Source organism: Pantherophis guttatus, chromosome 4 (assembly GCF_059756535.1).
Source record: "Pantherophis guttatus breed Tessera chromosome 4, ASM5975653v1, whole genome shotgun sequence".
Classification (NCBI taxonomy): domain Eukaryota; kingdom Metazoa; phylum Chordata; class Lepidosauria; order Squamata; family Colubridae; genus Pantherophis; species Pantherophis guttatus.
The window spans coordinates 19,191,215-19,217,506 of NC_142066.1; the positions used below are offsets into that span (position 1 = coordinate 19,191,215).

At 39.2% G+C, this 26,292-nt stretch overlaps 2 protein-coding genes across 2 annotated transcripts; both read left to right on the top strand.

Moving 5' to 3' along the window:
• Positions 1–544: 544 nt before the first annotated feature.
• Positions 545–4,315, top strand: LOC148113847 (vomeronasal type-2 receptor 26-like). Its single transcript, XM_087894461.1, has 2 exons — positions 545–607; positions 3,351–4,315. The coding sequence occupies exons 1-2, from the start codon at positions 604–606 to the stop codon at positions 4,244–4,246; spliced, it is 900 nt and encodes a 299-aa protein (XP_087750587.1). The 5' UTR covers positions 545–603; the 3' UTR covers positions 4,247–4,315.
• A 4,499-nt stretch (positions 4,316–8,814) lies between these two features.
• On the top strand, positions 8,815–25,457 carry LOC117673021 (vomeronasal type-2 receptor 26-like). Its single transcript, XM_034430155.3, has 5 exons — positions 8,815–8,987; positions 9,489–9,780; positions 11,070–11,930; positions 22,987–23,113; positions 24,562–25,457. Exons 1-5 carry the CDS (start codon positions 8,815–8,817, stop codon positions 25,455–25,457), a joined length of 2,349 nt encoding a protein of 782 aa, XP_034286046.3.
• The last annotated feature ends 835 nt before the right edge of the window (positions 25,458–26,292 follow it).

A 26,292-nucleotide genomic window follows, 5' to 3' on the forward strand; every position in this document is an offset into this window, starting at 1 on the left:
CAGATTTGAAAAATTTCTCACACCAGTATTTATTTATTTATTTATTTATTTATTTATTTGTTTATTTATTTATTTATTTATTTATTATCAAATTTATATACCGCCCTTCTCCTGAAGGACTCAGGGCGGTGTACAGCCAAAGTAAAAAACATAGATACAAACATTAAAATACAGTTAAAAAGATATATATGTGTTTGGCCCCATAATTAAAAGAACAATAACAAACCTATTAAAAACATTTTAAAAAGTGTTAAGCCAGCTCTGATTTTGGCTCTGATTTCCTCAGAAGGTATGTTTAGAATGCTATTCCTGGGAATGATCAGTTTATTATTGCAATAGCTGTGAAAGAAGAGGCAACTGAAGAGGCAAAACAAGTTTTGAATTAGATATGAAGATTTGGGGTATGTTTAACTGATGAAAAGAACAATCCTGAAATATAAATTCTTCAGCTGAAAGACATCTCACTTTATTTATGAACAGACATTACCTCTTTCCATCTGTAATGAGAAATGTCCTCTTGGTCATAGCAAGATAAAAGTGGAAGGGAAATTATCTTGCTGCTATGATTGTCGACGGTGTCCAGAAGGAAAGATAGCTGACCAAATGGGTAAGCAAAGAAATGTATTGAATATATCAGTGATTTTATCAATGTAAATGGGTTCTGAATTTTTAACATTATGGTGACTGAAAATCTTGAGCTTCACATTATCATTGTACGATACAGCAATGAAGTAATGGAATTGAATTTTCATAGTTTGACAAGCTATTTGATGTTAACACTAATCAGTACATTCTAACAAGCTGAATCAATGGATTTCCTAGATTAGAGTTGTCCCTTCTTCAGGTTCCTTGAATATATTTTAATTATTTTTGCAGGAAACCAAAGTTTATTGGTAGACTATCTAAAATGCTGACAATAGCAATAGCACTTAGACTTATATACTGCTTCACAGTGCTTTACATCCCTCTCTAAATGGTTTACAGAGTCAGCCTATTGCCCCCAACAATCTTTGTCCTCATTTTACCAACCTTGGAAGGATGGAAGGCTGAGTCAACCTTGAATCTGGTGAGATTCGAACTGCCAAATTGCAGTCAGCTGGCAGTCAGCAGAAGTAGCATGCAGTACTGCATTCTAACCACTGTGCCACCATGGCTCTAATAGCATTTGCATTTAATACAATAGTAATGTCTTTCCCTAGATTCATACTTACTGTATTTTTACTTCCTAGTCCATACAGAATATATTCCTATGCAATACAGTACATATGGCTGCCTAGGTGGCTTGAAACAAACCATTAAAAAAAAAAAACCTTATAAAAACAAAACCACCCTTGCCATGAATGCCAGACAAATCAACCTTCTGACTCAACTGCCATCCTACATCTACACTTTGGGGAAAAGACATCTTCCTAGCTTACTGAAAGGCTAAAAGTGCAGGAATTCCTCAAAACCCAAATGAGAGACTGGTGCAAATGACTGGGGCAACTAAACAGAAAGTGTGCCTCCAAACTCATTTTAGCAAGGGATTCTCTGCCCAGTTGCTGGGTGGGCATGGCCATGATGGGCATGGCCTAGTTGGCCTCCTGCACCATGGTGAGGGGGGCATTTTTGTCTTCCCTGGGCTCCTTGAGGTTGAGATTTTCCTCAAGCCTCTGGGAGAGCAAAAACAGGCTCTGCAGGCTTTGCAGGCCCTCTCCGGTAGGCTTGTTTTTCACCCTCCCTGAGCCTTTGTGCATGCCCTGCACTTACCTGCCTCCAAAATGGGCTGCATGGGGACTCTTGGGAGGGGCAGGGTGGGCAGGGCCAACCAGGTGTGAGATTTAGGGGTTCTCCAAACTGCACATAATCTTAGCTAAAAGAGCCCCTGCGAACCCCCAGCAGCCCACCCCTGAATCTGGGGTGCCCACTTCTCTGATGGCAGATAATCCATCTATAACTTGCAGGCTTTTAAAAGGGGAGAACCAGAAAGTTGAATTGCACCTGGAGAGCACCTAGGAGTCAGAACAGTTCATGCAACAGTAGAGTGACTCAGGTGTGCCATGAGGCAACCTGTAAGGACTTGCCTCTCCTCTCTCCTCAGGAAAGAAGAACTCTTGAAAAAAGCAACATTTCAAAAGGAAACTTTTATTGGAGGATAGTGATAGCAAGAAGAGGAAGGCAGAGTGAAATTCCCACTCAGAACTGTTAGAATAAACATTGCAGAAACCCTTCCCTTATATCCAGTCCGAGGCAAGCCAATCCACAGGTGCGAAGTTATTGTGAGAACTTGAGCTGAGAAGGCAATAAGAAGTTGTTCTCAGGTGCCTCTTTGCCCATTCTTTCAGAGCTGAGACAAAACAGTTAGCCCTAGGCTATCCCTCCCCCTCCCTTTCCCAAGAAGCAGGGGGGGGATACAGCTTATTTGGTCTGGTTCGGGTGAGCCGGTTGGTCCAACAATCAGCTGAGAGTGAACCGGTTCGCTCCAAGCGTCAGCTGGGCCCGCCCGCCTGCCCCTGCGGTATGCCTACCTATATTTCATTTGTTTGAAGCTCAGCTGATCAGCACGGCAGAGTGGATTGCGGCACCTCAGCTGTTTCACTCACTGGGGCTAGTGGAAGGTAACTTTTAATGTTGTTTTAAAACTGCAATTGGAGTGCACTCAGCAAACTGGTTGTTATGCTGGTTGAATCCCACCAGTGCCAAGAAGGTACAAGTGACAGAAATATCAGGAACAGGAAAAGGTTATAAAGGAGCATCCTGGCTCTCCCCACCAGCATTCCAAAAGGGATCTATGGGGACCTGACACAACCAGACCTCCAAGTGCCACTGCATTGTGGACCAGTTTCTGTTTCCATATGATCTTCAGGTAGAGAACATTTTAGCAATACAAATAGGATTTCTCAAAAGCTAGATATACAGTATCTGAAACATCAAGGTGTGGTGAATTTGAAGTGCTGTAACAAAATAGAAGAAGTATCTCGGATTTCATCTGTGAATCTTTGCTGTTCTCTTGGTTATTTTATTTGCAGATGTTTCACTACTGAATTGATAACATATTCGGTATGAATTTCTCTGTGTCTATATACTGTGGTTTCCCTGCCATTTTTGGTGGGTATGGTGGTTCTTTGATTAGCATATTTTTCTGCCTGATTATTTGACTTTTTTAAATCCTTGCTTATCTGGTTGTTGGCTGTTCCTACTGCAGCACATTGTAAATTGTATTATGAATTATTTTTTTTAAAAAATAAGCAAAATCCCTGTGTAAATCACAGAATCTGGATTACTGGATCTAGTGTGTATTAATAATTGATGTTAAAAAAATGCTAGCATTTCCATGAATGGTTTTCTTTTTTGTTTCTTTTCCCCCCCAGATTTAGATTACTGTTTCCCATGTCCAGAAGATCAATATCCAAACAAAAAACAGGATCGTTGTCTTCAAAAAAACATGACTTACTTGACTTATCAAGAGCCTTTGGGGATTTCTTTGGTAGCCATAGCTATCTCCTTATCTTTCATCTCAGCTTTAGTGCTGGGGATCTTCATTAAACACTGGGACACCCCCATTGTCAAAGCCAACAATCGGAACCTCACCTACACTCTTCTCATTGCTCTCCTGCTCTCCTTCCTTTGCACTTTTCTCTTCATTGGACAACCTAACCAAGTCAAATGCCTTTTGCGACAAACTGCTTTTGGCCTAATTTTCTCTCTGGCTCTCTCTTGTATATTGGGGAAAACAACCATTGTTGTTCTTGCTTTCATGGCTACTAAGCCTGGATCAAAAATGAAGAAATGGATGGGGAAAAGAATGGCTCTTTCTATTGTCTTACCATGCTCCCTGATACAATTCACCATTTGTGTAGTGTGGTTAGCAAATTTCCCCCCTTTCTCCGATTCTGACATGCACTCCATGGCTAAAGAAATTCTCCTGCAATGTAATGAGGGTTCAACCACAATGTTTTATACTGTCCTTGGCTTCATGGGGTTCTTGACTGCCGTCAGTTTCATGGTGGCCTTCCTAGCTAGGAATTTACCTGACAGCTTCAATGAAGCCAAATTTATCACCTTCAGCATGTTGGTCTTTTGCAGTGTCTGGTTATCATTTGTTCCTACCTATTTGAGCACCAAGGGGAAATACATGGTGGCTGTGGAGATCTTTTCCATTTTGGCTTCATCCGCTGGATTACTGGTCTGCATCTTTTCCCCAAAATGCTATATCATTATACTGAGACCTGATCTTAATAAGAAAAAGCAACTAAAAAAGAGATAAACTAGTTTTCATGCCTGAAGCCTTGTATGAAGCAGAATTGATTATTTTATTTTTTTAACCATTTCTTGTACTTTGGTGTTGTACCTTTTTTTGTTGTGGGGATTGAGAAAAGGCTTTGGAAAAAGATGGGGTTGGCAAATTGCTTCTCAGCTACCCTGCTATAATTTACTTTATTCCTGATGAAAATTGCCCTAACTTTGTCAGCTTGCTTGCTTTGGTGAGCCATTATTTATAGATCAAATTTTTGTATACCTCTCCACCTCATATAATTATTCTACACAATGTACATAGGAGGAAAAGTCCATATACATTAAAAAATAAAATAAAATGCAACCAAATTTAAAAGGTAAAAAGATAAAAAAAATGTGAAAAAGGATACAAGAGACTGCGTTTTAGTTCATTATGATATAACTATCTAATAGGCCTCTGTTGGAAGGAAAATCCACTTGGTTCAGTTCCAAGATGGGAGAAAGATGCTGGAAACAATATGGAGACTGATTGGAAAAAAAAGTTTATTGATGAACAGAACCACACACAAAGACAGCGTGCAGTTCTGGGTCATCTGAACAAATGGCTGAAAAGGTGGATGAATTTTCATAGTTTCTGTAACTTTGAAATTTGGGCTTTGGGTTTCTAAAAGAGTGTTGGACAATTCCTATTGTGGCTAATGGCTTTCGTCCTGTGTTGGATTTGGGTGAGGGGCTGCTTGTTCTAATCCTACCATTCTGCTTTTGTTAGCTGTCAAACTTTGCTGCAAAGGGTTTCAAAATATCCTGTCTTGAATGGATTGCAGTATTTGCTTTGCTTATGAATGGAGCCATCTAGATAGTTGGCTTCTTCTTTCAATAAGCTGTTTATCTCTTTAAGTGGTGGCATCTGCTGTGGGCTGTTAAGAAAGACTGGGGGCTGCTTTCTCCCTCTAAAAACACGTTTCTTCATTTCTCCTTTAGGGAAATATAATATTCTGCCTTTTTTAATATTTCCCAAAATATTTCATTCTTCGGGGGAGGGGGTCTTCCCACATCCCATTCTATCATGTGATTACCAGGCCTATTGTCAAAACCACCTTTTAAGGGAAAGCCCAAGGTTCCAGTGACAAAATCCCCTAGGCAACAGGACCAATGGCATGCCTCTCCTGCTGGGCTATATATAAAATACCTTGAATTGACACCTCTGTGTAAATGCTGGAAACATTGGTCGCTCTGAATTAAATTTGATGGGAAAGGACATAAGTACATTTCTTATTCTTACTCTGACACCAGGACAGACAATGTAACTTGTCTCTTTTTCTATAAATGAAGAATCCCAATAGAGAGAGAAAGAAATCAAGAAGTTAGAGAGTAGAAAGAGAATATAGAACAACCATTGTGGCTAAAGAGTCCTTTCAATATCTAGAGAGCTAACTAAAAGATTGATGATCATGATGATGACAGATAGATGATAGATAGACAGACAGACAGAGAGAGACAGACAGAGATAGATAGAAAAATAGATAGATAGAGATATAGAGAAAGATACATTATAGACCTGCATAATTTTGTCATTTGATGATGTCAAGTTTGACGTCATCAGATTTGCAGATGATACTAAGATGGCCGGAATAGCCAACACCCCAGAAGACAAGGGTCCAAAAGACAGACTTTACAGACTTTAACAATGGACCCTATCCAACAAAATTAATTTTAATGTGGAGAAACACAAAGTTTTATATTTAGGCAGGAAAAACCAAAGGTATAAATACAGATTAGGTGAAACCTGATGTCAGCGTTCCAAACTATGATTTCCCAGGCGCTGACATGAATGAGTAGGAAAGAGCCTGTCAGAAATAGTAGCTTGACTTTTCACCCAGTTCTTTCCCCCCGGCAGATAACGACACCAGATAACGACTTCCCCCCGGCAGAGTAGGGGGGAATTCCTGTGACTTGTAGTAACTGAAATGAAAGATGGACTTGGAAGGTGGCCAATGAAACACTGAGATTTGAGGAACAGAAAGGGAGGGGTTTGGGATTGGAGGATCAGTTTCGGCTGCAAATGAGTTCAGGACTGGATCGTTATTCTTCAATAAATAAGAGATTTCATCAAAGACTTTGTGTTTGAGAATGAAATTTATTTGAGATAACATCGGAACCTGACACCTGGCTCAAAAACAGTAACTGTGAGAGGGTCATTGGAGTCCTAGTGGATGATCACATAAATATGAACCAGTAGTGTGTGGCAGCAGCCAAAAAAAGAAAACTAATATAATCCTTGGCTATATAAACAGAAGCATAGAATCAAAGTCACATGAAGTATTAGTACCACTTTATAAAACCTCAGTAGGAGCACACCTGGAATACTGCATTGAGTTTTGGTCACCACAGTACAAAAAAGATGTTGAGACAGTGGAAAAACCGTAGAAAAGAGCAACTAAGATGATTAAAGGATTTGGGTTTGGTTAGTCTAGAGAAAAGAAGGACAAGAGGTGACATGACAGCAGTATTCCAGTATTTAGGGGCTGTCATAAAGAAGAGGGGGTCAACTTATTTTCCAAAGCACCAAGAGGTCAAGTCAAGAAACAATGGATGAAAACTAATCAAAGAGTGAAGCAAGGAGTGAAATTAAGGAGAAACTTCCTAACAGTGAAAACAATTAAGCAATGGAACAGCTTGCCTTCAGAAATTATGGGTGCTTCATCACTGGAGGTTTTTAAGAAGAGATTGGACAGTCACCTGTCTGAAATGGTATAGAGCAGGGGTGTCAAACTCAAGGCCCAGGGGCCGGATCCGGTGCTTAGATCTGGCCCATGGGGCCTCTGGAAACAGCAAAGGACTGGCCCACAGTGCCTCTGCCAGTGAAAATGGAGCTTGGGAGAGCCACGTGCAGCCTTCCTGAGCTCCATTTTCACTGGCAGAGGGTCGCAGCCGAAAACGGAGCTTGGGAGCCCATTTTTGCTGTCAGGCCACCACAGGGTTCCCTGACATGAATGATGTCAAGGTGGCCATACCCACCCTGACCACGCCCACTGTGGGGCCCCAGGTCAAACACAATCCTGATGTGGCCCTCGATGAAATCGAGTTTGACACCCCTGGTATAGAGTCTTGTGCTTGAGCAGGGGGCTGGACTTGAAGACCTCCAAGGTCCCTTCCAGCTTTTATTCTATTCTATTCTATTCTATTCTATTCTGTTCTGTTCTGTTCTGTTCTGTTCTGTTCTGTTCTGTTCTGTTCTATTCTATTCTATTCTATTCTATTCTATTCTATTCTATTCTATTCTATTCTACTCTACCCTACCCTACCCTACCCTACCCTACCCTACTCTACTCTACTCTACTCTACTCTACTCTATCCCATCAGACCATACAAGAAAGGCATGTCTACTACATGAACTGTCTCTCTGGTAACTATATATGGCATACTCAGGAAGGTGGGTCTTCTCTGCCATGGTACCTGCCTTATAAAAGCTTTCCCCCTCTAAAGTGAGGTCAACTCCATCCCTCCTTATTTTCTGGAGGTCCCTCAAGACCTGGCTTTGTCAGACCTAGAGTTCTCTGGCAACCAGTGACGTCTTGTGTTGGCTCTGTTGCTGATGAAATCTATTGTACGTGGAGGGTTTTATATGACTGTGGTTGATATGTTTATTGTAATTATGCTATTTGTGTGGTATGTACAGTACATCTTAACTCATTGACTCATAGCCTGACTTCAGCATTATTTTCCTCTTTCAAACCATCTGTGACCTCAAATACTCATATTATACTGCCATTCTTCAGAGCAGAAATTGCATTAAGCAAAGGAGTGACAAAATGATTGAAGCAAATAAACTCCTGCTCTTCTTAAACTTTGTTTTAAATCAACCTATGTTTGAAATCTGGTTATAGTTATGTATCTGCCCAACATGGTAACGTCTTTCAAAAAAAAAAATGTCTCAGATTTTTGGTTACATTTCAAACACTTACTAGACGTATTTTTGAACATTTTAGCTAACCTAGTAGGTTGTAGGTGCCATCTATAAAACATTGTATATAAGTTTTCTTTATACAAAACTGCCATTGTTAATTTACATATTACCATCTGTGGTGGACTTGTGTTATAACCAAAAAAAAAAAAAATTGGGCTAAAAAAAGTCTCATGATTCATGATTAAGTTAAAAGTTTAAAACATTACAGCAGTCCTGCAGATATAAAATCACATTTTTTCTTTTGACTTTTTTTGCAAAGAAAGTACTATTGCAAGTAAGCTATTATGTTCTAAGTAATTACCAAATTAAGTATCATTATTGTTTTTTTTCCCCTCCATGTCTCAAGGGAATCCCAATAAACATGAAAAAAATCTACAAGTACAGGTTAAAAAAATTGCACTACATTAATATCAGCTCAGAAATACATAATTACAAGTAGGGAGAATAAGAAAGATGCATGTTTAATTTGTGATAATTCATTTTTGATAAAGTTCCTAAGACGCTGGTGGATTATGGCAAGCCCCTCCATTGAATGGTGAAATTGGAGCAACACTTTGACACTTACAATGACTGTATTTTATACTGAGTTGTTTCTGTTCAGAATACTGGTTTTGTTCTTGTTTCCTAAGACAATGTGGAACTCTCCTGTTCGCAACTGCAACCTCAGAGGCACTCTTCCAATTGTTCACAAGTATTATCAGTCTGGAGACTTAATTGTTGCTGCTATTATATATCAGGTCTTCTTTGTTTCAAATCAGATCATTTTTCAAAGTGTTCCTTCTCACGATGTGTTTGATCAGTACTTGTAAGTATGCAAGAAATAAGTGAGAAATATGTTTCCCTTGCCCTCAAACTCAGCCACATCATCACCTAAATACTGTATTTTCCTTCTTTCCTTTCTTTTTTCACTTCTCCTGCTCAAATGTAAAATGGTTACCCTATTGCAATAGTCCCCATGAATGTCTATATTCCAGAGCTCAGAGAAACCTATCTTTCATTAATACTGCAGAATGCCCCATGATGTTGACAGATTTTATTTTTAAGAAGAGGAAACTTAAGAACATCAGGAGCCAATCTACAAATGTCTCAGCTCGATGTTAGATACTTATCCCCCACATCAATATGTTCCAAACCATAACATCTAGGGCTATAGCTTGCTAAAAATCACATTTTATATGTCAAGGACAAATGATAAACACTGCATTTTAGGGGATTATGAATATATATACATATAGCAATTAAAATGTAGCACCTGACCGAATTTGAATAAGAAATATATTGACATAATTTATAACTCTTATTGAAGGTACCTCACTCATAATTACCAACATACTTTGGCTCTGGCATTTGCTGTAAAAGAGATCAATGAACACTCTGAGATTTTACCCAACATTACCCTTGGTTTCCACATTTCTACTGACAATCATGAGGAAACTACAACTTATCAATTAGCAATGGAATTTCTATCTACAAAAAATAAATTTATCCCCAACTACAAATGTAATGACCAGAACAATACAGTAGCTGTCATTGGAGGACCCCGTTCTAGGACCTGTCTGAACATGGCAACCAGTCTTTGTAACTACAAATTTCCCCAGGTGAGACATAAATATAGAGCAAGATGTTAAGTTCCCTTCCTCTTGAATGACTTCAGAATAGAATAGAATAGAATAGAATAGAATAGAATAGAATAGAATAGAATAGAATAGAATAGAATAGAATAGAATAGAATAGAATAGAATAGAATAGAATAGAATTTTTTATTGGCCAGGTGTGATTGGACACACAAGGAATTTGTATTGGTGCATATGTTCTCAGTGTACATAAAAGAAAAGATCCAGGTATCAGATCTTCATGATAATTCTCTTTACAAAGATCCCAGAAGCCTGAAACATTTGAGACAAGAAGGGATCAAATTTATGAAAAGGAAATCATCAAAATTGCTACACTATTTTGCTCAATGAGTAGCCCTTACATTCAGCTCTAAAACTGTGCTAAAACTGTAGCATTGGTTTTTTTCTGTATTGCACTCAAGAACAGAAATTTTGATTAAGCAAACACATGAGCACTGCACGATGTTCTTTAGAACAATTCCTCTTTTGCTTTTATTGCTTTCTTACTCCCATTTACATCACATATGAATAGAATAGAATAGAAGAATAGAATAGAATAGAATAGAATAGAATAGAATAGAATAGAATAGAATAGAATAGAATAGAATTGAATTCTTTATTGGCCAGGTGTGATTGGACAAACAAGGAATTTGCCTTCGTGCATACACTCTCGGTGTACAATAAAGAAAAGATACATTTGTCAAGACTCATAAGGTACAACGCTTAATGATAGTCATAGGGAAACACTCAATATAAATCTTAAGGATACCAACAACAAGGTTACAGTCATATAGTCATAAGTGGAAGGAGTTGGGTGATCGGAACAATGAGAAGATTAATAGTAATGGAGATTTAGTAACTAGTTTGACAGTGTTGAGGGAATTATTTGTTTAGAAGAGTGATGGCATTCGAGAAAAAACTGTTCTTGTGTCTAGTTGTTCTGGTGTGCAGTGCTCTATAGCGTCGTTTTGAGGGTTGGAGTTGAACCAGTTTATGTCCAGTATGCGAGTAAATATTTTCTGTAAATATTTTCACAGCCCTCTTTTTGACTTATGCAGTATACAGGTCCTCAATGGAAGGCAGGTTGGTAGTAATTATTTTTTCTGCAGTTCTAATTATCCTCTGAAGTCTGTGGATTATATGGATCATATGGATATGGATCAGCTTCATTGATGAATGGAGAAATTTTAATTAAACAAACACATGAGCACTGCACAATGTTCTTTAGAACAATTCCTTTTTTTTGCTTTTATTGCTTTCTTACTCCCATTTAGATCACATATGGATCAGCTCCATTGATGAATGATGAAATAGCAGCACTGTTTGTCAAATGGATGTTCCCCGTTGAGGTGCACCAGTTTAATGGAGTACTACATTTACTGTTGCATTTTGGATGGACCTGGGTTGGGAAAGTTTGCTTTGTTGAGGAAGATAAAGAGAGATTCATTCAGAATAGTCTTTCCATGTTTACAGAGAGAGGAATCTGCTTTGACTTTATAGAAAGTATCCCCCAAATGATGTATGGCAATTTAGCTGCTGAAATGGTGGAGGAAGCAGATAAATTATACAAAGTGATCATGGGGAGTACAGTCATTGCAGTGATCTTGAATGCTGAAATTACAGGCCTGGTGGTTTTGAGACTAATGATCTATGCTTTAGATTCTGATGATATTCCAAAGGAGAGAAGTACCAAAATCTGGATCATGGCAGCCCAGATGGAATTCACCTCCCTTCTTGTGCAAAGAGAATTGCCCATTGATTTTCTCCATGGTGCTCTTTCATTTGCAATTCAGTCAAAAGAGCTGACAGGATTCCAAGAATTTATACGGAAGAGAAATCCAAACTTAGAAAATGAAGACGGCTTTATTAGAGATTTTTGGAAAGATGCATTTGAATGCTCATTTTCCAGTGATATTAGAGATGGGAACATTGACAGGACCTGCACTGGGGAAGAGAAACTGGAGTCTCTTTCTCAATCTATATTTGAAGTGAGCATGAGCGGCCACAGCTACAGCATCTACAATGCAGTCTATGCTGTGGCACACGCTCTAAGGCAATTGTATTCTTCTAAATTCAAATATGGTCAAAGAGTTGATGAGAGGAGATGGAAGCTCTTCCTTCAGTCACCATGGCAGGTAAGTTTGGCTAATGCAAAATTCAGGAAGGTTACCAAGTAACTTGCTTAATACCAGAGGGAGAATAGTGGAGAATTTGCTTTCTTAAAATACCTGAAGGGGACACAGTGGCTCAGTGGCTAAGACGCTGAGCTTGTCAATTGAAAAGGTCGGCAGTTCAGCGGTTCAAATCCCTAGTGCCACATAACAGGGTGAGCTCCTGTTACTTGTCCCAACTTCTGCCAACCTAGCAGTTCGAAAGCACGTAAAAAATGCAAGTAGAAAAATAGGGACCACCTTTGGTGGGAAGGTAACAGTGTTTTTGTGCGCCTTTGGTGTTTAGTCATGCTGGCCACATGATCACGGAGACATCTTTGGACAGTGCTGGCTCTTTGGTCTTGAAATGGAGATGAGCACCGCTCCCTAGAGTTGGGAACAACTAGCACCTATGTGTGAGGGGAACCTTTACCTTTACCTTACTAAAATACCTGAAGGCTTGTCTACCTTAATTAATAATGATGTGAGTTTGTGTGTTCATAACAATAGCACTTAGACTTATATACCGCTTTACAGTGCTTTACAGCCCTCTGTAAGCGGTTTACAGAGTCAGCATATTGCCCCCCAACAATCTGGAAGGCTGGAAGGCTGAATCAACCTTAAATGTAGGAATATATTATGTATGTATGTGTATTTAATGCACATTTGATGTGTTAAACTTTGTCAGCTACTTGGGTAGCATTAGCATTTCTCTTGCCTTAATTTTATTGAGAGTAAGATTTAAATGGAAAAACATTTCTTTCTTTCTTTTTGATTTTTTTTTAAAAAATGTTTTTTATTTAAACAAAACTTAAAACATAAAACAATTATCATCCATTACAATTACAGAAAGTGCATTGATCGGTTACAAATCTTTTGTGCTTAATCCTCTATCCAACATTTTCTTATTTAACAGTTTATTACATTATTATTCTCATTTACCAATTATTTGACAGTAGCTTATCCTCCATAAGGGAAATAAACCCCTCTTTATATGTTTAGAAAACTTAGAAAAACTTTTCTAAGCAGTTATAGATAGACACATGCATTGTTATTCCTAGAGAAATGTAAATTACATGTCTGGATCCATTGGATGGCTTTCCTGATTTTTAGTACAGTACAATCTCTTAGCTACTATGATTTTCCAGCTATCCACGAACATTTAAATACTATTCCCTAACTCCATCATAACATTCTCATCCTAAGGCAAAATGAAAAGAGAGGAAGGACAAATCTGGTGGAAAAGAGAATACTATTAATTACAATGATAGCACATTTGCCAATCAACTGTATAAAGTTCATTTTTTATTATATTATATTTCAAATTTTTAAAGACCATCCTTATTTGGAAGAAAAGGCTTAAAATTTTCTACGATAGAGATTATTTTATGCACATTTTATGAAAACAATGTGAATTCATTGTTCCTGGATTGTTTGATTAATCGATGCAAAGTAATCTATTGAAATTCTTCTTTCTTGATTTTGTGATGGAATTTTCATCTGAAATTGTTTTAATGAAAACAAAAATTAGGGAATAAGATAGTAAAAATATGTGGTGGAGAACACATTTCTCTTCCAGTTTTAGAAGTTACTGGAGAGTGGTGATAATTCAATTTTCCATTAAATCCAGGCCAAACTGAAAGTAAGAAACTGCCAATCCACTCCAAAAAATTCTGTTAACTCCCTCTCTCCCTCCCTTTCTCCCTCCCTTCCCTCCTTCCTTCCCTCCCTCCCTCCCTCCCTCTCCATGAAGGTTTTATGCAGGGGTGAAATCCAGCAGGTTCTGACAGATTCTGGAGAACCGGTAGTAGAAATTTTGAGTAGTTCAGAGAACTGGTAGCGGAAATTTTGAGTAGTTTGGAGAATTGGCAAATACCACCTCTGGCTGGCCTCAGAGTGGGGTGGGAATGGAGATTTTGCAATATCCTTCCCCCAGGAGTGGGGAGGGAATGGGGATTTTGCAGTATCCTTCCTCTGCCACACCCACCAAGCCACACCATGCCCACCAAACCATGCCCACAGAACTGGTAGTAAAAAAAAATTAAGTTTCACCACTGGTTTCATGGTAATGGAAATAATAAGGAAGAAACTAAGATTTGTTTAACCCCTTCAAAGAATTCTGTTAATCCTCCGCCTCTCCAACATACTTTCTTTCTTTCTCACTCAGCTCCACTCTTTTCTACAGCAGCTCTCCTTTAATAACACTGCTGGGGACCATATTTCTTTTGGTTCTAATGGGGAATTAATAACTGGATTTGATATATCCAATTGGCTGACATTCCCAAACAAGTCATTTCTAAGAGTCAAAGTTGGAAAAGTTGAGCCTATGACTACTCCAGGCAGTCTTCTTACCATTTCTACCAAGGACATTATTTGGCCCCACAGATTTAATCAGGTATGTCTCAATTTTCATTATTATTATTATTATTATTATTATTATTATTATTATTATTATTATTATTATTATATTATTTATTTATTTGTCAAGCATGTATAAGGTAACAGATATAAGCATAAATATGATTATGAATACAGGAAATGGATATGAATAAATGGGGACAGTAGGACAAGGACGGTAGGCACGTTGGTGCGCTTATGCACACCCCTTACAGACCTCTTAGGAATGGGGTGAGGTCAACAGTAGACAGTCTAAGGTTAAAGTTATGGGGGTTTGGGGATGAAACCACAGAGTCAGGTGGTGCATACGAGGCATTGACCACTCTGTTGAAGTTGTATTTTCTGCAATCAAGTTTGGAGCAGTTTACCTTAAGTTTGTATCTATTGTGTGCTCGTGTATTATTGTGGTTGAAGCTGAAGTAGTCATTGACAGGTAGGATGTTGTAGCAGATAATTTTGTGTACTACTCTTAGGTCAGACTGAAGGCGGCGTAGCTCTAAGTTGTCTAAGCCCAAAATTTCAAGCCTGGTGGCATAAGGTATTCTGTTGTGAGCAGAGGAGTGGAGGACTCTTCTCATGAAATATCTTTAGACATGCTCAATGTCCGATATGCAGTCCGGGTTCCAGACAGATGAGCTGTATTCGAGAATTGGTTTAGCAAAAGTTTTGTATGCCTTAGTTTGCAGTACAATATTACCAGAGAAGAAGCTTCACAAGATTAGGTTAACAACTCTTACAGTGAGCTCTGATACTTAGATCGTTAGAGATGAGTACTTCAAGGTCCTTGACAGAGTGAGGGTCATCTATAAAGTTGTATCTGCCCAGCTTGTATTTTGTGTTTTGATTTTTTTTTTTTTGCCAATGTGTACAACAGAGCATTTGTTGGTTGAGATTTGGAGTTGTCAATTGTTTGACCATTCTGACACATAGTCAAGGTCTCTTTGTAGGGCAGCAGCATTGTCGGTGGTGTTAAACAGTTTTATATCATCAGCAAAGAGAACACAGTTGCTTATAATATGATCGCAAAGGTCATTTATGTAAAGTATAAAGAGTGTGGGTCCTAAAACGCTGCCTTAGTGGACACCACTGTTAACAGGTGCAGGGTTTGATAGACTGCTCCCTATTTTGACTACTTGTTGCCTGTTTGATAGGAACGCAGCTATCCATTTATGCAGGGATCCAGAAATGCCATAAGATTTTAGTTTTAGAAGTAGTTTATCATGTACCACTGAATCAAAGGCTTTATAGAAGTCTATGTAAATTGCACCTATTGCTTTGCCCTGGTCGAGTTGTGTAGTCCATATGTTTTTGCAGTGTAGGAGTTGAAGATTACAGGACAAATTTTTCCTGAAACCAAATTGTTTGTTAGAGAATAAGTTGTTTGTCTCTAAGTGGAGGGTAATGGATTGGTTTATAATTGATTCCATGACTTTGCAGGTGATGCAACATAAAGAGATTGGACTATAATTTTCAACTAGGCTGGGGTCACTCTTTTTGAAGATAGGGATGACTGTGGCTAGTGACCATAGGTTGGGCAGGGAGCTGGTCCTGAAAGATTTTTCATAGATTATGCTTGGAGGTTCTGCTATGGCAGTGGAAACCTTTTTTTTAAAGAAGTAGACACATAATCCGTCAGGTCCAATAGATAGAGATGGTTTTAGGCTGTATAGTGGCTTTTCAATGTTATCTTCTGTTAAAATTGATATGTAGTAGATTGTTGCAATTAGTTGTGGTATAACTAGGAAATGTGGGGCATAAGCCATTGCTGTTTACAAAGACTGAACCAAAGAATATGTTAAAGAGGTTGGCTTTAACAGTTTCATCATTACAGTCTTTACCGTTATGTCCTTTTAAGGATGGGATGGATCTCGAGTCTTTAAGTTTGTTATTTACAAAATTATAGAAGATGCAGGTGGATTTCGTGCATAGCAGGTTTTCCTCTTGTTTGCTGTGGTAATTGGTGCATTCTGTCTTTTTCTGGTGGCATAAGGTTTTGTAGTGGCTTTTATTTTATTTATTTATTTATTTTTATTTTTAAAACATACTTTATTCATTAAAAAACATTTAAAACAAATATAAGAAAAACATACAAGTTTCTCTTAATCAAAGACAAAAATTACATAAGTAGTGGCTTTTAAAGTTAGCTACATAGCCAGTTTTGTTTTTTCACCAAAGATAGATAGATAGATAGATAGATAGATAGATTATACATACATACATACATACATACATACATACATACATACGTATGTATGTATGTATGTATGTATGTATGTATGTATATATATATATAATCTATCTATCTATCTATCTTTATATATATATATATATATATATATATATATATATATATATATATATATATATATATATATGTCTTTTTCTCTTTCGTAGAAAGAATATGCATATATATATATATATATATATAAAAATTTGATTGAAGCTTCCTCATTGTTATGGGAAATTTGTTTTTTCTGGTTTTGGAGGATATTAGTGGTACATATAGTTTAATGACTCATTTGATTTCAAGTAAAAAAATGTTATAATGGTGTTCAGTTGTATTACTGCCAGTGAACAGAATTTGCCAATTAAGAGATGAGAGGTCAGTGTCTATGAGATTATAGTTGGCTTTTTTAAAGTTATAATTGGGGATCCCATCATTATGATAATCTTTGAAGGACATATATTGAGACAAAAGTCAATCATGCTGTGGTCAGTGTTGGAAATGGGTTCTTTTATTTGTAGACCATAAATTGAGTTTAAACTGTTGCAGAAGATGAGATCAAGGCAGTTGTTGAGTCTAGTGTTGTTAGTTACTAGTTAATCCAGTCCTAGATTAGTAACAGCATTGTCAGTTTTGGAAGACAGTTTTCTTTTTGCTTCTAAACTGCCACATATTTTTGCTGGGGAAGTTGGGGAGCGATAGAAAGTTAGTTATAACAACATTCCGTACTCAAGGACTTTTGCCTGCGTCTGATGCAGACTGCATGAAGATTGTATCCGGTGGAGTGTGAAGAGTTGATTGGACAATGTGATGAACTTGTGGGTGTGGGGCAGGGCTGTGAACTCTTATCTGGGTGGGGGAAACCTGGAAGCTTTCAGATTCAGGTTTTCCCAGATATGCCAACATGACATCTCTAATAAATTGGAACTTTGAGGAACCTCAGGCCTCAGAGCTTTATTTTGTTGGGGGTGTCCTTGGAACCCTGACACATTGTACAGGGTTGCATGTATGGGTTCAGTTGCACATTCATTTAGGGTCCAATTAATAAGAGGTAGATTGAGGTCAGTCTGCTACTGACACACGTATATGTAAATGTATGCATATATCAGTCTATTCTTCCCCCCTTTGGGATATGATATTTATCTATTTTTAATTTCTGTGTCACCCATCTCACTAATACAGTGATTTTAGGTAGTTTACAATATAATAAAATGTTATAGAATACTACAAAATAACATTAGAATACAAAGATTAAATGTTAAGTAACAATATGATGGGAGTGAGTATTTTCCTGGGGGAAAGAATTTTTTTTCTACTGTCAGCCACCCCCCCCCCAACATAGCAGTCTCCTGTTGGGGCCCCAAATCAAGCAGCAGAGCTAAGTTTTTAGGATCTTCCAGAAGACCATAAAGGAATATGAACATAAGTTAACTTCAACTTAAGCTTCAAACAAAAATGCAATCTTCACATAACAGGTAATATCAGTCATATTTTATTTATTTTTATTTATTTATTTTTAAATTTATATACTTCCCTTCTCCCTGAGGACTCAGGTTGGTGAACAGCCAAGTAAAAACATAAACTACAAACATTAAAATACAATTAAAAAGATATATATAAATTTGGCCCCATGATTAAAAATAATAACAGACAATTAAAAACATTTTAAAAAGTGTAAGGCCAGCCCGGCTTGCTGGAAAAAGAAGGTTTTAAGGGCACGGCGGAAGGCACCAAGGTCTTGGATTCTCCTTATCTCTGGGGGCAGCTGATTCCAGAGGGTAGGTTCCCCCAGAGAGAAGGCCCTACCCCTGGGGGTCACCAGCCTACATAGTTTGGCTGATGGCACCCCAAGGAGGCCCTCTCTGTGGGAGCGCACAGGTCGATGGGAGGCCATTGGTAGCAGCAGGCGGTCTTGAAGATAACTAGGTCCTATGCCATGGAGTGCTTTAAAGGTGATAACCAACACCTTGAAGCGCACCCGGAAGACCATTGGGAGCCAGTGCAGCTCAGGCAGGAGAGGTGTTGTATGGGAGCACCATGTGGCTCCCGTGACTACCCGTGTGGCCGCATTCTGGACCAGTTGGAGCCTCCGTATGCTCTTCAAGGGGAGCCCCATGTAGAGAGTGTTGCAGTAGTCCAGGTGAGAGGTGACGAGGGCATGAGTGACTGTGCACAGGGAATACCAGTCAAGAAAGGGCTGCAACTGGCGAATCAGGCGAACCTGACAGAAGGTCCCCCTGGCTACAGCCGTCAGATGTTCCTCCAAGGACAGCTGCATATCCAGGAGGACTCTCAGATTGCATGCCCTCTCTGCGGGGGCCAAAGACTTGCCCCCAATAGTCAGTGATGGAGTCAACTGACTATATCGGGATGCCGGGAACCACAGCCATTCAGTCTTGGAAGGGTTGAGCTTGAGCCTGTTCCTCCCCATCCAGATCCGTACAACCTCCAGGCACTGGGACATCACTTCAAGGGCATCATTGGGGTGGCCTGGGGTGGAGATGTACAGCTGGGTGCCATCAGCGTACTGATGGTACTTCACCCCAAAGCCACAGATGATCTCGCCCAGTGGCTTCACATAAATGTTGAACAGAAGGAGTGAGAGGACCGATCCCTGAGGCACTCCACATATAAGAGGCCTTGAGGTCGACCTCTGCCCCCCTGCCAACATGAACTGCGACCAGTCTGAGAGAAAGGAGGAGAACCACCGTAACATGGTGCCCCCCATCCCCAAGTCTTCCAACCGGTGCAGCATGATACCATGGTCGATGGTATCAAAAGCTGCTGAGAGGTCTAACAGGGCCAGAACAGAGGAGCAACCCCTGTCCCGAGCCCTCCAGAGATCATCTACCAATGTGACCAATGCCATTTCTGTGCTGTGCCCGGGCCTGAAACCTGACTGGAATGGATCTAGATAAGATGTTTCCTCCAAGTACTGCGGAAACTGTCGTGCGACCACACTCTCGACAACCTTCGCCACAAAGCGAAGGTTGGAGACTGGACGGGTCCAGGGAAGGCTTCTTGAGGAGAGGCCTCACCACTGCCTCTTTCAAGGCTGTGGGGAAGTAACCCTCACTCAACGAAGTGTTAATAATTCCCTGGAGCAAGACTCGTGTAACCTCCCGGGAAGCCAGTACTAACCAGGAGGGACACGGATCCAGTAAACATGTGGCCGCACTAAGTCTCCCCAGAATCCTGTCCATGTCATCAGGGGTCACAGAGTCAAACTCTTCCCAGATAACATTCTCAAGACTATTCCTCGCCACCCTGCCCGAATCTACCCAGTCAGAGTCCAAATCCCTCCGGATCTGAGTGAATTTGTCATACAGATATTGTCCGAAATCCTCAGCCCTGCCTTCCAAGGGGTCCTCCCGTGCTCCCAGGTGGAACAGGGAGCAGGTCACCCTAAACAGGGCGGCTGGACGATTCTCTGATGATGCAATAAGAGCAGAAAAGTAATTAAACTTTGCCGCTTTTATCGCCACTAAGTAGGTCTTAATATGCGACCTTATCAGTGTTCAGTGTTCAGTCAGATTCAGTGAGACTGAATCTGACCGCTCTCTAGGCATCTTTTCCAGCATTTCATCTCTCTCAGTTCCTCGGTGAACCAAGGAGCTGCGAGGGATCGACACCGGGTCAGAAGCTGCAAAGGCACGATTCGATCCAAGGCCCCACCAGCCGCCCGATCCCAGGCAGCCACCAGGTCCTCGGCTGAGTCGTGTGCCAGATCTTCAGGAAATGGCCCAAGCTCCATCTGGAACCTATCAGGATCTGTCAGGCGCCTGGGGCGGACCCACCTAATTGGCTCCACCTTCCTGTGGCGGGGTGTAGCGGTTTGAAGGTCCAGATGAAGGAGTGAGTGATCTGACCATGACAAGAGTTTCATGTCTATATCCCCTATTATAAGAATACTCAACCACTGGCCAGAGACAAAAATCAAGTCCAGAGTGTGTCCCCTCCTGTGAGTGGGGCCTTGAACTAACTGGGTCAGGTCCATGGCCGCCATGGAAGCCATGAACTCCTGAGCCACCTCAGATGCCTCACCTGGAGATGGAAGGTTGAAATCCCCTATGACAATAAATCTGGGGGTATCAACCGCCACCCCGGCAATGACGTCGAGTAGCTCGGGCAGGGCCGTTGCTATGTGGCAGGGAGCTAGGTACATAAGCAGCAAGCCCATCTGAACCCCATGACCCCATCTCACAAAGAGGGACTCACATCCGGAAATCTGTGACACAGTGGTCTCTCTCGGACCAAGACCTTCTTTAATAATAACCGCCACCCCCCCCGCCCCTCCCCTGGGCCCTTGGCTGATGGAATGCTCTGAAGCCTGGTGGGCACATCTCAACCAGAGGGACCCCTCCCTCTGGGCCCAACCAGGTCTCCGTAATACCCGCCAGGTCCGCTCCCCCCTCTTGAATAAGATTGTAAATGAGGGGGGCCTTATTTACCACGGACCTGGCATTGCACAGCATCAGCTGGAGGCCCAGGTCCTGAATAACTGTGCCACCTAGTATCCGAGAGGAGCCTTGGGGACTGTGGCGCGCAATTGCTCTCGAGTAGTGAGTGCGCACCCCCGACACATGATATGGTCCCCTGCTCCCGCCATATCTGCCCCTCCCATCCACCGTACTAACTCAATTTTGTATCCTAATTCCTGCCATCATATGCCATAATTTTTAAACTAAGATATAGCCCATGAAAAAGTTAACATATTCAGTGTATTAGAGAATATAGCATAATTGTTATAACTCTATTATATTATATTATATTATATTATATTATATTATATTATATTATATTATATTATATTATATTATATTATATTATATTATTATATTAATAAAGACAATAAAGTTAAGATTACTCACAATTATTATTAAACAATTAAACAATATAATTAATTTAATTATTTTATAATTAATTAATTTATAATAATATAATTATATAAACAATATAATTAATTTGCTGATAAAACATTATACTGTTTTAAATTATTGTTTATATTGATCCAGTTTAAATAGTTATTTAAATAAAATAAATGAAAGACACAAAAATATGTGGAATAAAAAAGAATTTTAATACTAGGGTTTCAAATTCTTTAAAATTAATCTGTTTCAATGCTTATGTGACTGATTGGAGCCTACATTTCAAAGCAAGTTTTTAATGTTAGAATGACAGAATTAATAATCTAACGTTAATTTGTCTGAGACAGATTACTTTACAAAATCCATATTGTAGTGAGGCAGGGGAATTTACACTGACATTGGAGGCATGTCAATTAATACATTTTTCATGCCTATGTTTTTGCAGATCCATACAAAATAATGAATGTAAGATTAAAGAAACTGCATTTTAGTAAAATAAATCAAAGTGTAGCCAAAAGATGGTATATTAATACTCACAGTAACTCAGTGGTGGGTTTCTACTGGCTCGCCCCGGTTCACGCAAACCAGTAGTGGCAGAAGCAGGAGGCTCCACCCACCCACCCAGACATCATCACGGATGTTCTGTGCATGAGCAGAAGGTTATGTGCATGCACAGAAGTGCCGCACGTGGTCACAGTTCTGAACCAGTAGTGAAGATAAGTGAAACCCACCACTGCAGTAACTGCATATTATACTAAACAGAGCACAGTCCTTAGCCTCTGATATTTCCAAATTGGTTTTAAGTGTAGCATGCCCCGTATCAGGCATATACAGGTAGACTATGCTTAATGATAATAAGTTCCAGTTACTATAGAAAGTGGTCTTACATATCGTGGATTTTATATGAACGTCACCACATTGTACCAAGTACCCAGATTGCTTTAAGAAGAGTAGGAACCCAAAACAAGATTGGAATCTTAAGGAAAGTGTCTTTTAAGGGCTCCAGAATGAAAAACTGTCCAAGCAGCTTCTGATATTGGTTTTCTTCAGAATAGTTTTTAAAATATAGTGTTTGCCACAATCACACCATTAGTAATATATGAGGGATAAGGAAAAGTAGAGGGTTTTAGTGGGTAATTTAAACCAGCAACAATTCTGAAAAATGGACCAAGTTTCAGATTTGATATAAAGATTTTGAGTATTTGTAACTGATCAAAAGTTATGATTTATAACAAAAAGTTATAAATCATGAAACATAACTTCTTTATCCCAAAGGTGCCATTTTCTTTTCTTTTCTTTTCTTTTCTTTTCTTTTCTTTTCTTTTCTTTTCTTTTTTCTTTTTTTCTTTTCTCTTCTCTTCTCTTTTCTTCTTTCTTTCTTTCTTTCTTTCTTTCTTTCTTTCTTTCTTTCTTTCTTTCTTTCTTTCTTTCTTTGCAAGAGGCAACTGGACTTTCTGGTTTCTCTTTGAAGACGTTTTGCTTCTCATCCAAGAAGCTTCTTCAGCTCATAAACTTCTTTATGTGAAAGAATTCTGATTTTATTTATCAACAGACATTACCTCTTTCCATCTGTAATGAGAAATGTCCCCTTGGCCATAGCAAGATAAAAGTGGAAGGGAAATTATCTTGCTGCTATGACTGTAGACAATGTGCAGAAGGAAAGATAGCTGACCAAATGGGTAAGCAAAGGAATATATTAAATATATCAATGATACATATTGAACAAAGTAGTACTTGTTGATATCTGGGATTCTTCCTTTGTATCTTCTTTTGATAGTAAAGGTAAATTGAGAGTGGTAATTCTTTTTCCACGGGTTTCTGGTTGGTTTTACATCCTATTCTATCCAGATGAAATGATAGATTGATTTGAGTGACAAAGTTATAGAACTTATATCATTGCAATTCTCATCTGAGAATTAGATGACTGACAACCACCAATAAAAATAGGAATAAAAACAATATCGTCCCCACAAGGCACCAAACCAATCTTTATCCTGTACCAATGTTGGAGAAGAACCAGGTTCCACAAATATCTTGGCTGCAATACAGGACTTTAAAGATGATAATAGCCACCTTAAAGTATACCCAGAAAGCAACTGGGGCCAGGGCAGCTCACGCAGCACTAAGGTAACTCAGGTGAATGATAGGGTACCCAGAAATGCTTTGCTGCTGTATTTTGGACTAGTTGCTTATACCAGATAGTCTTCAAGGGCAGCTTCATTGCAATAATTCAGTTGGGAGGTGTGATGAGAAGATGAGTAGATATTGAGGAAGTGAAGGAAGGGCCACTACCAAGGCAATGATCAGATAAAAGAAAGTTGTGTCCAAGATAGACTGTGAGATTTTGGTCAGTCATTCAAGGTAGAGCATATTAGGAAACTAAACTCATGCAGTATATACTACATTTAGTATAAGACAGGGGTGAAATCCAGCAGGTTCTGACAGGTTCTGGAAAACCAGTAGCGAAAATTTTGAGTAGTTTGGAGAACTGGTAGCGGAAATTTTGAATAGTTCGGAGAATCAGCAAAATACCACCTCTGTCTGGTCCCAGAGTGGGGTGGGAATGGAAATTTTGCAGTATCCTTCCTCTGGAGTGGGGTGGGAATGGAGATTTTGCAGTATGCAGTAGCCCTGCCACGCCCACTAAGCCACGGCAACCAAGTCACTGCACGCCCACCAAGCCACACGCACAGAACTGGTAGTAAAAAAAATTGGATTTCACCACTGGTGTAAGATTATAGTAATGGACTCCTGCAAATCTAAATGTGCTTCTCTCCTCCCTCCATTTATTTGCATGAGAACTAGGGAGGACTTATACTATAAACCCCGATTCAGCTTTCTTTTATCTGGCAGTGGCTCTTCCTCCTACCCTTCAAGGTCAATCTTTCTGTCCATTACATGAAGTGATTAAGAGCAGAGGTAGCTGTAAAGCTCAGGGGTTATTGAAAACGAGCATTCCAATAGTGCTCAGACTCTGCTTACATGCTCCTATAAATTACTTTAAGAAAAAAAAATATCCAAATCCCCATGTCAGTCATTGTATCTCAGTGTAACTAGTCTGTGATATGCATGCTTAAAAACAATAATGTTTTTATGACCTATTTTGTTTTTCTTTCTTTCTTTTTAGACTTAGATGATTGTTTTGCATGTCCAAAAGATCAATATCCAAATAATGACCAGGATAGTTGCCTTCAAAAAACTGTAGTTTACTTGTCATACCAAGAGCCTATGGGCAGTTCTTTGGCAATGATTGCAATCTTCTTTTCTGTGATGACAGCTTTGGTGCTGGGGATCTTCATTAAACACAAGGACACTCCCATTGTCAAAGCCAACAACAGAAACCTCACCTACATTCTTCTCATTGCTCTCCTCTTCTCCTTCCTTTGCACTCTGCTCTTCATTGGGCAACCTGACCAAATAAAATGTCTCATGCGACAAACTGCATTTAGCATCATGTTTTCTATAGCTCTTTCTTGTATATTGGGGAAAACAACCATTGTTGTTCTTGCTTTCATGGCTACCAAGCCAAACTCCAAAATGAGGAAATGGGTGGGGAAAGGGCCGGCTATCTCTATTGTTCTATCTTGCTTCCTGGCACAATTCTCCATTTGTGTGATGTGGCTTGCTATTTCTCCTCCCTTCACCGATTCTGACATGCACTCCATGGCTGAAGAAATTGTCCTGCAATGTAATGAAGGTTCAACCACTATGTTTTATACTGTCCTAGGCTTTATGGGGTTCTTGACTGCAGTCAGCTTCACAGTGGCTTTCCTAGCTAGGAATTTACCTGACAGTTTTAACGAAGCCAAATTTATCACTTTCAGCATGTTGGTCTTTTGCAGTGTCTGGATGTTATTTGTTCCTACCTATCTGAGCACCAAAGGGAAATATATGGTGGCTGTGGAGATCTTTTCCATTTTGGCTTCAGCAGCTGGATTATTGGTCTGCATCTTTTCCCCCAAATGCTATATCATTATTCTGAGGCCTGATTTGAATACAAAGGAGCAAATAACAAAGAAATAAAATTGAATTTTTAGCTAACAAAAGTGAATGAAGTCCAGTTTGTGACCGTTATCTTTTCAATTTTTTTGTAGTGTTTGGGTCTTCTGTACTATGTCATATTGGAACACCAAATTAATACACACAATGGTAACTATGAGATGTCTCCTGAGCAATCTCATGAACCTAGATATCTGCTCTGAATCTGCTCTTTCAAAAATTAGATAATATTGCTGACCACTCATATAAATAAAGGAAAAACAAGGAGGAATTAAAATCTCTGGGTAGTTTTATAATGTGAAAAAAATGTTATTGGTATCCTCCAGCACATGAACTTTATACCTCTATGAGGGAGGGAATTTGGGATTTTGTCAGAGTTTGTTGCAAAATTAAATCCAGAAAGCACACACAGGAAAACTGATGCAGCAGGATTCATTAACTTCTTTATATACATAATAATACATGAAGTAAATTTACAATACCAATACAAGCAGAGCACAGAAGTCTAGTTTCAGTTCAGAGTTCAGAGCAGGTAAGCCCAGACATGTTTATCTCTCAGCACAGAATTAGACTCAGAGTTTAAAGCTGCAGGGTTAAGCTATGCTCAGACTTCTTACTTAAGTTTCTGTTTCTAAACAGTCCCCATTGGCTGACCTGTTACCATGTCTATCCAAAGCCCCCATTGGCTGACTTAGTTTTTAAACTATGGGCCAAATTTAATTATTTTAAATCTATTTTTAATCGTATTTATGTATAAATGTTTTTATTTTGGCTGTTCACCGCCCTGAGTCCGAAAGGAGAAGGGCGGTATAGAAATTCGAATAATAAATAAATAAATAAATAAATAAATAAATAAATA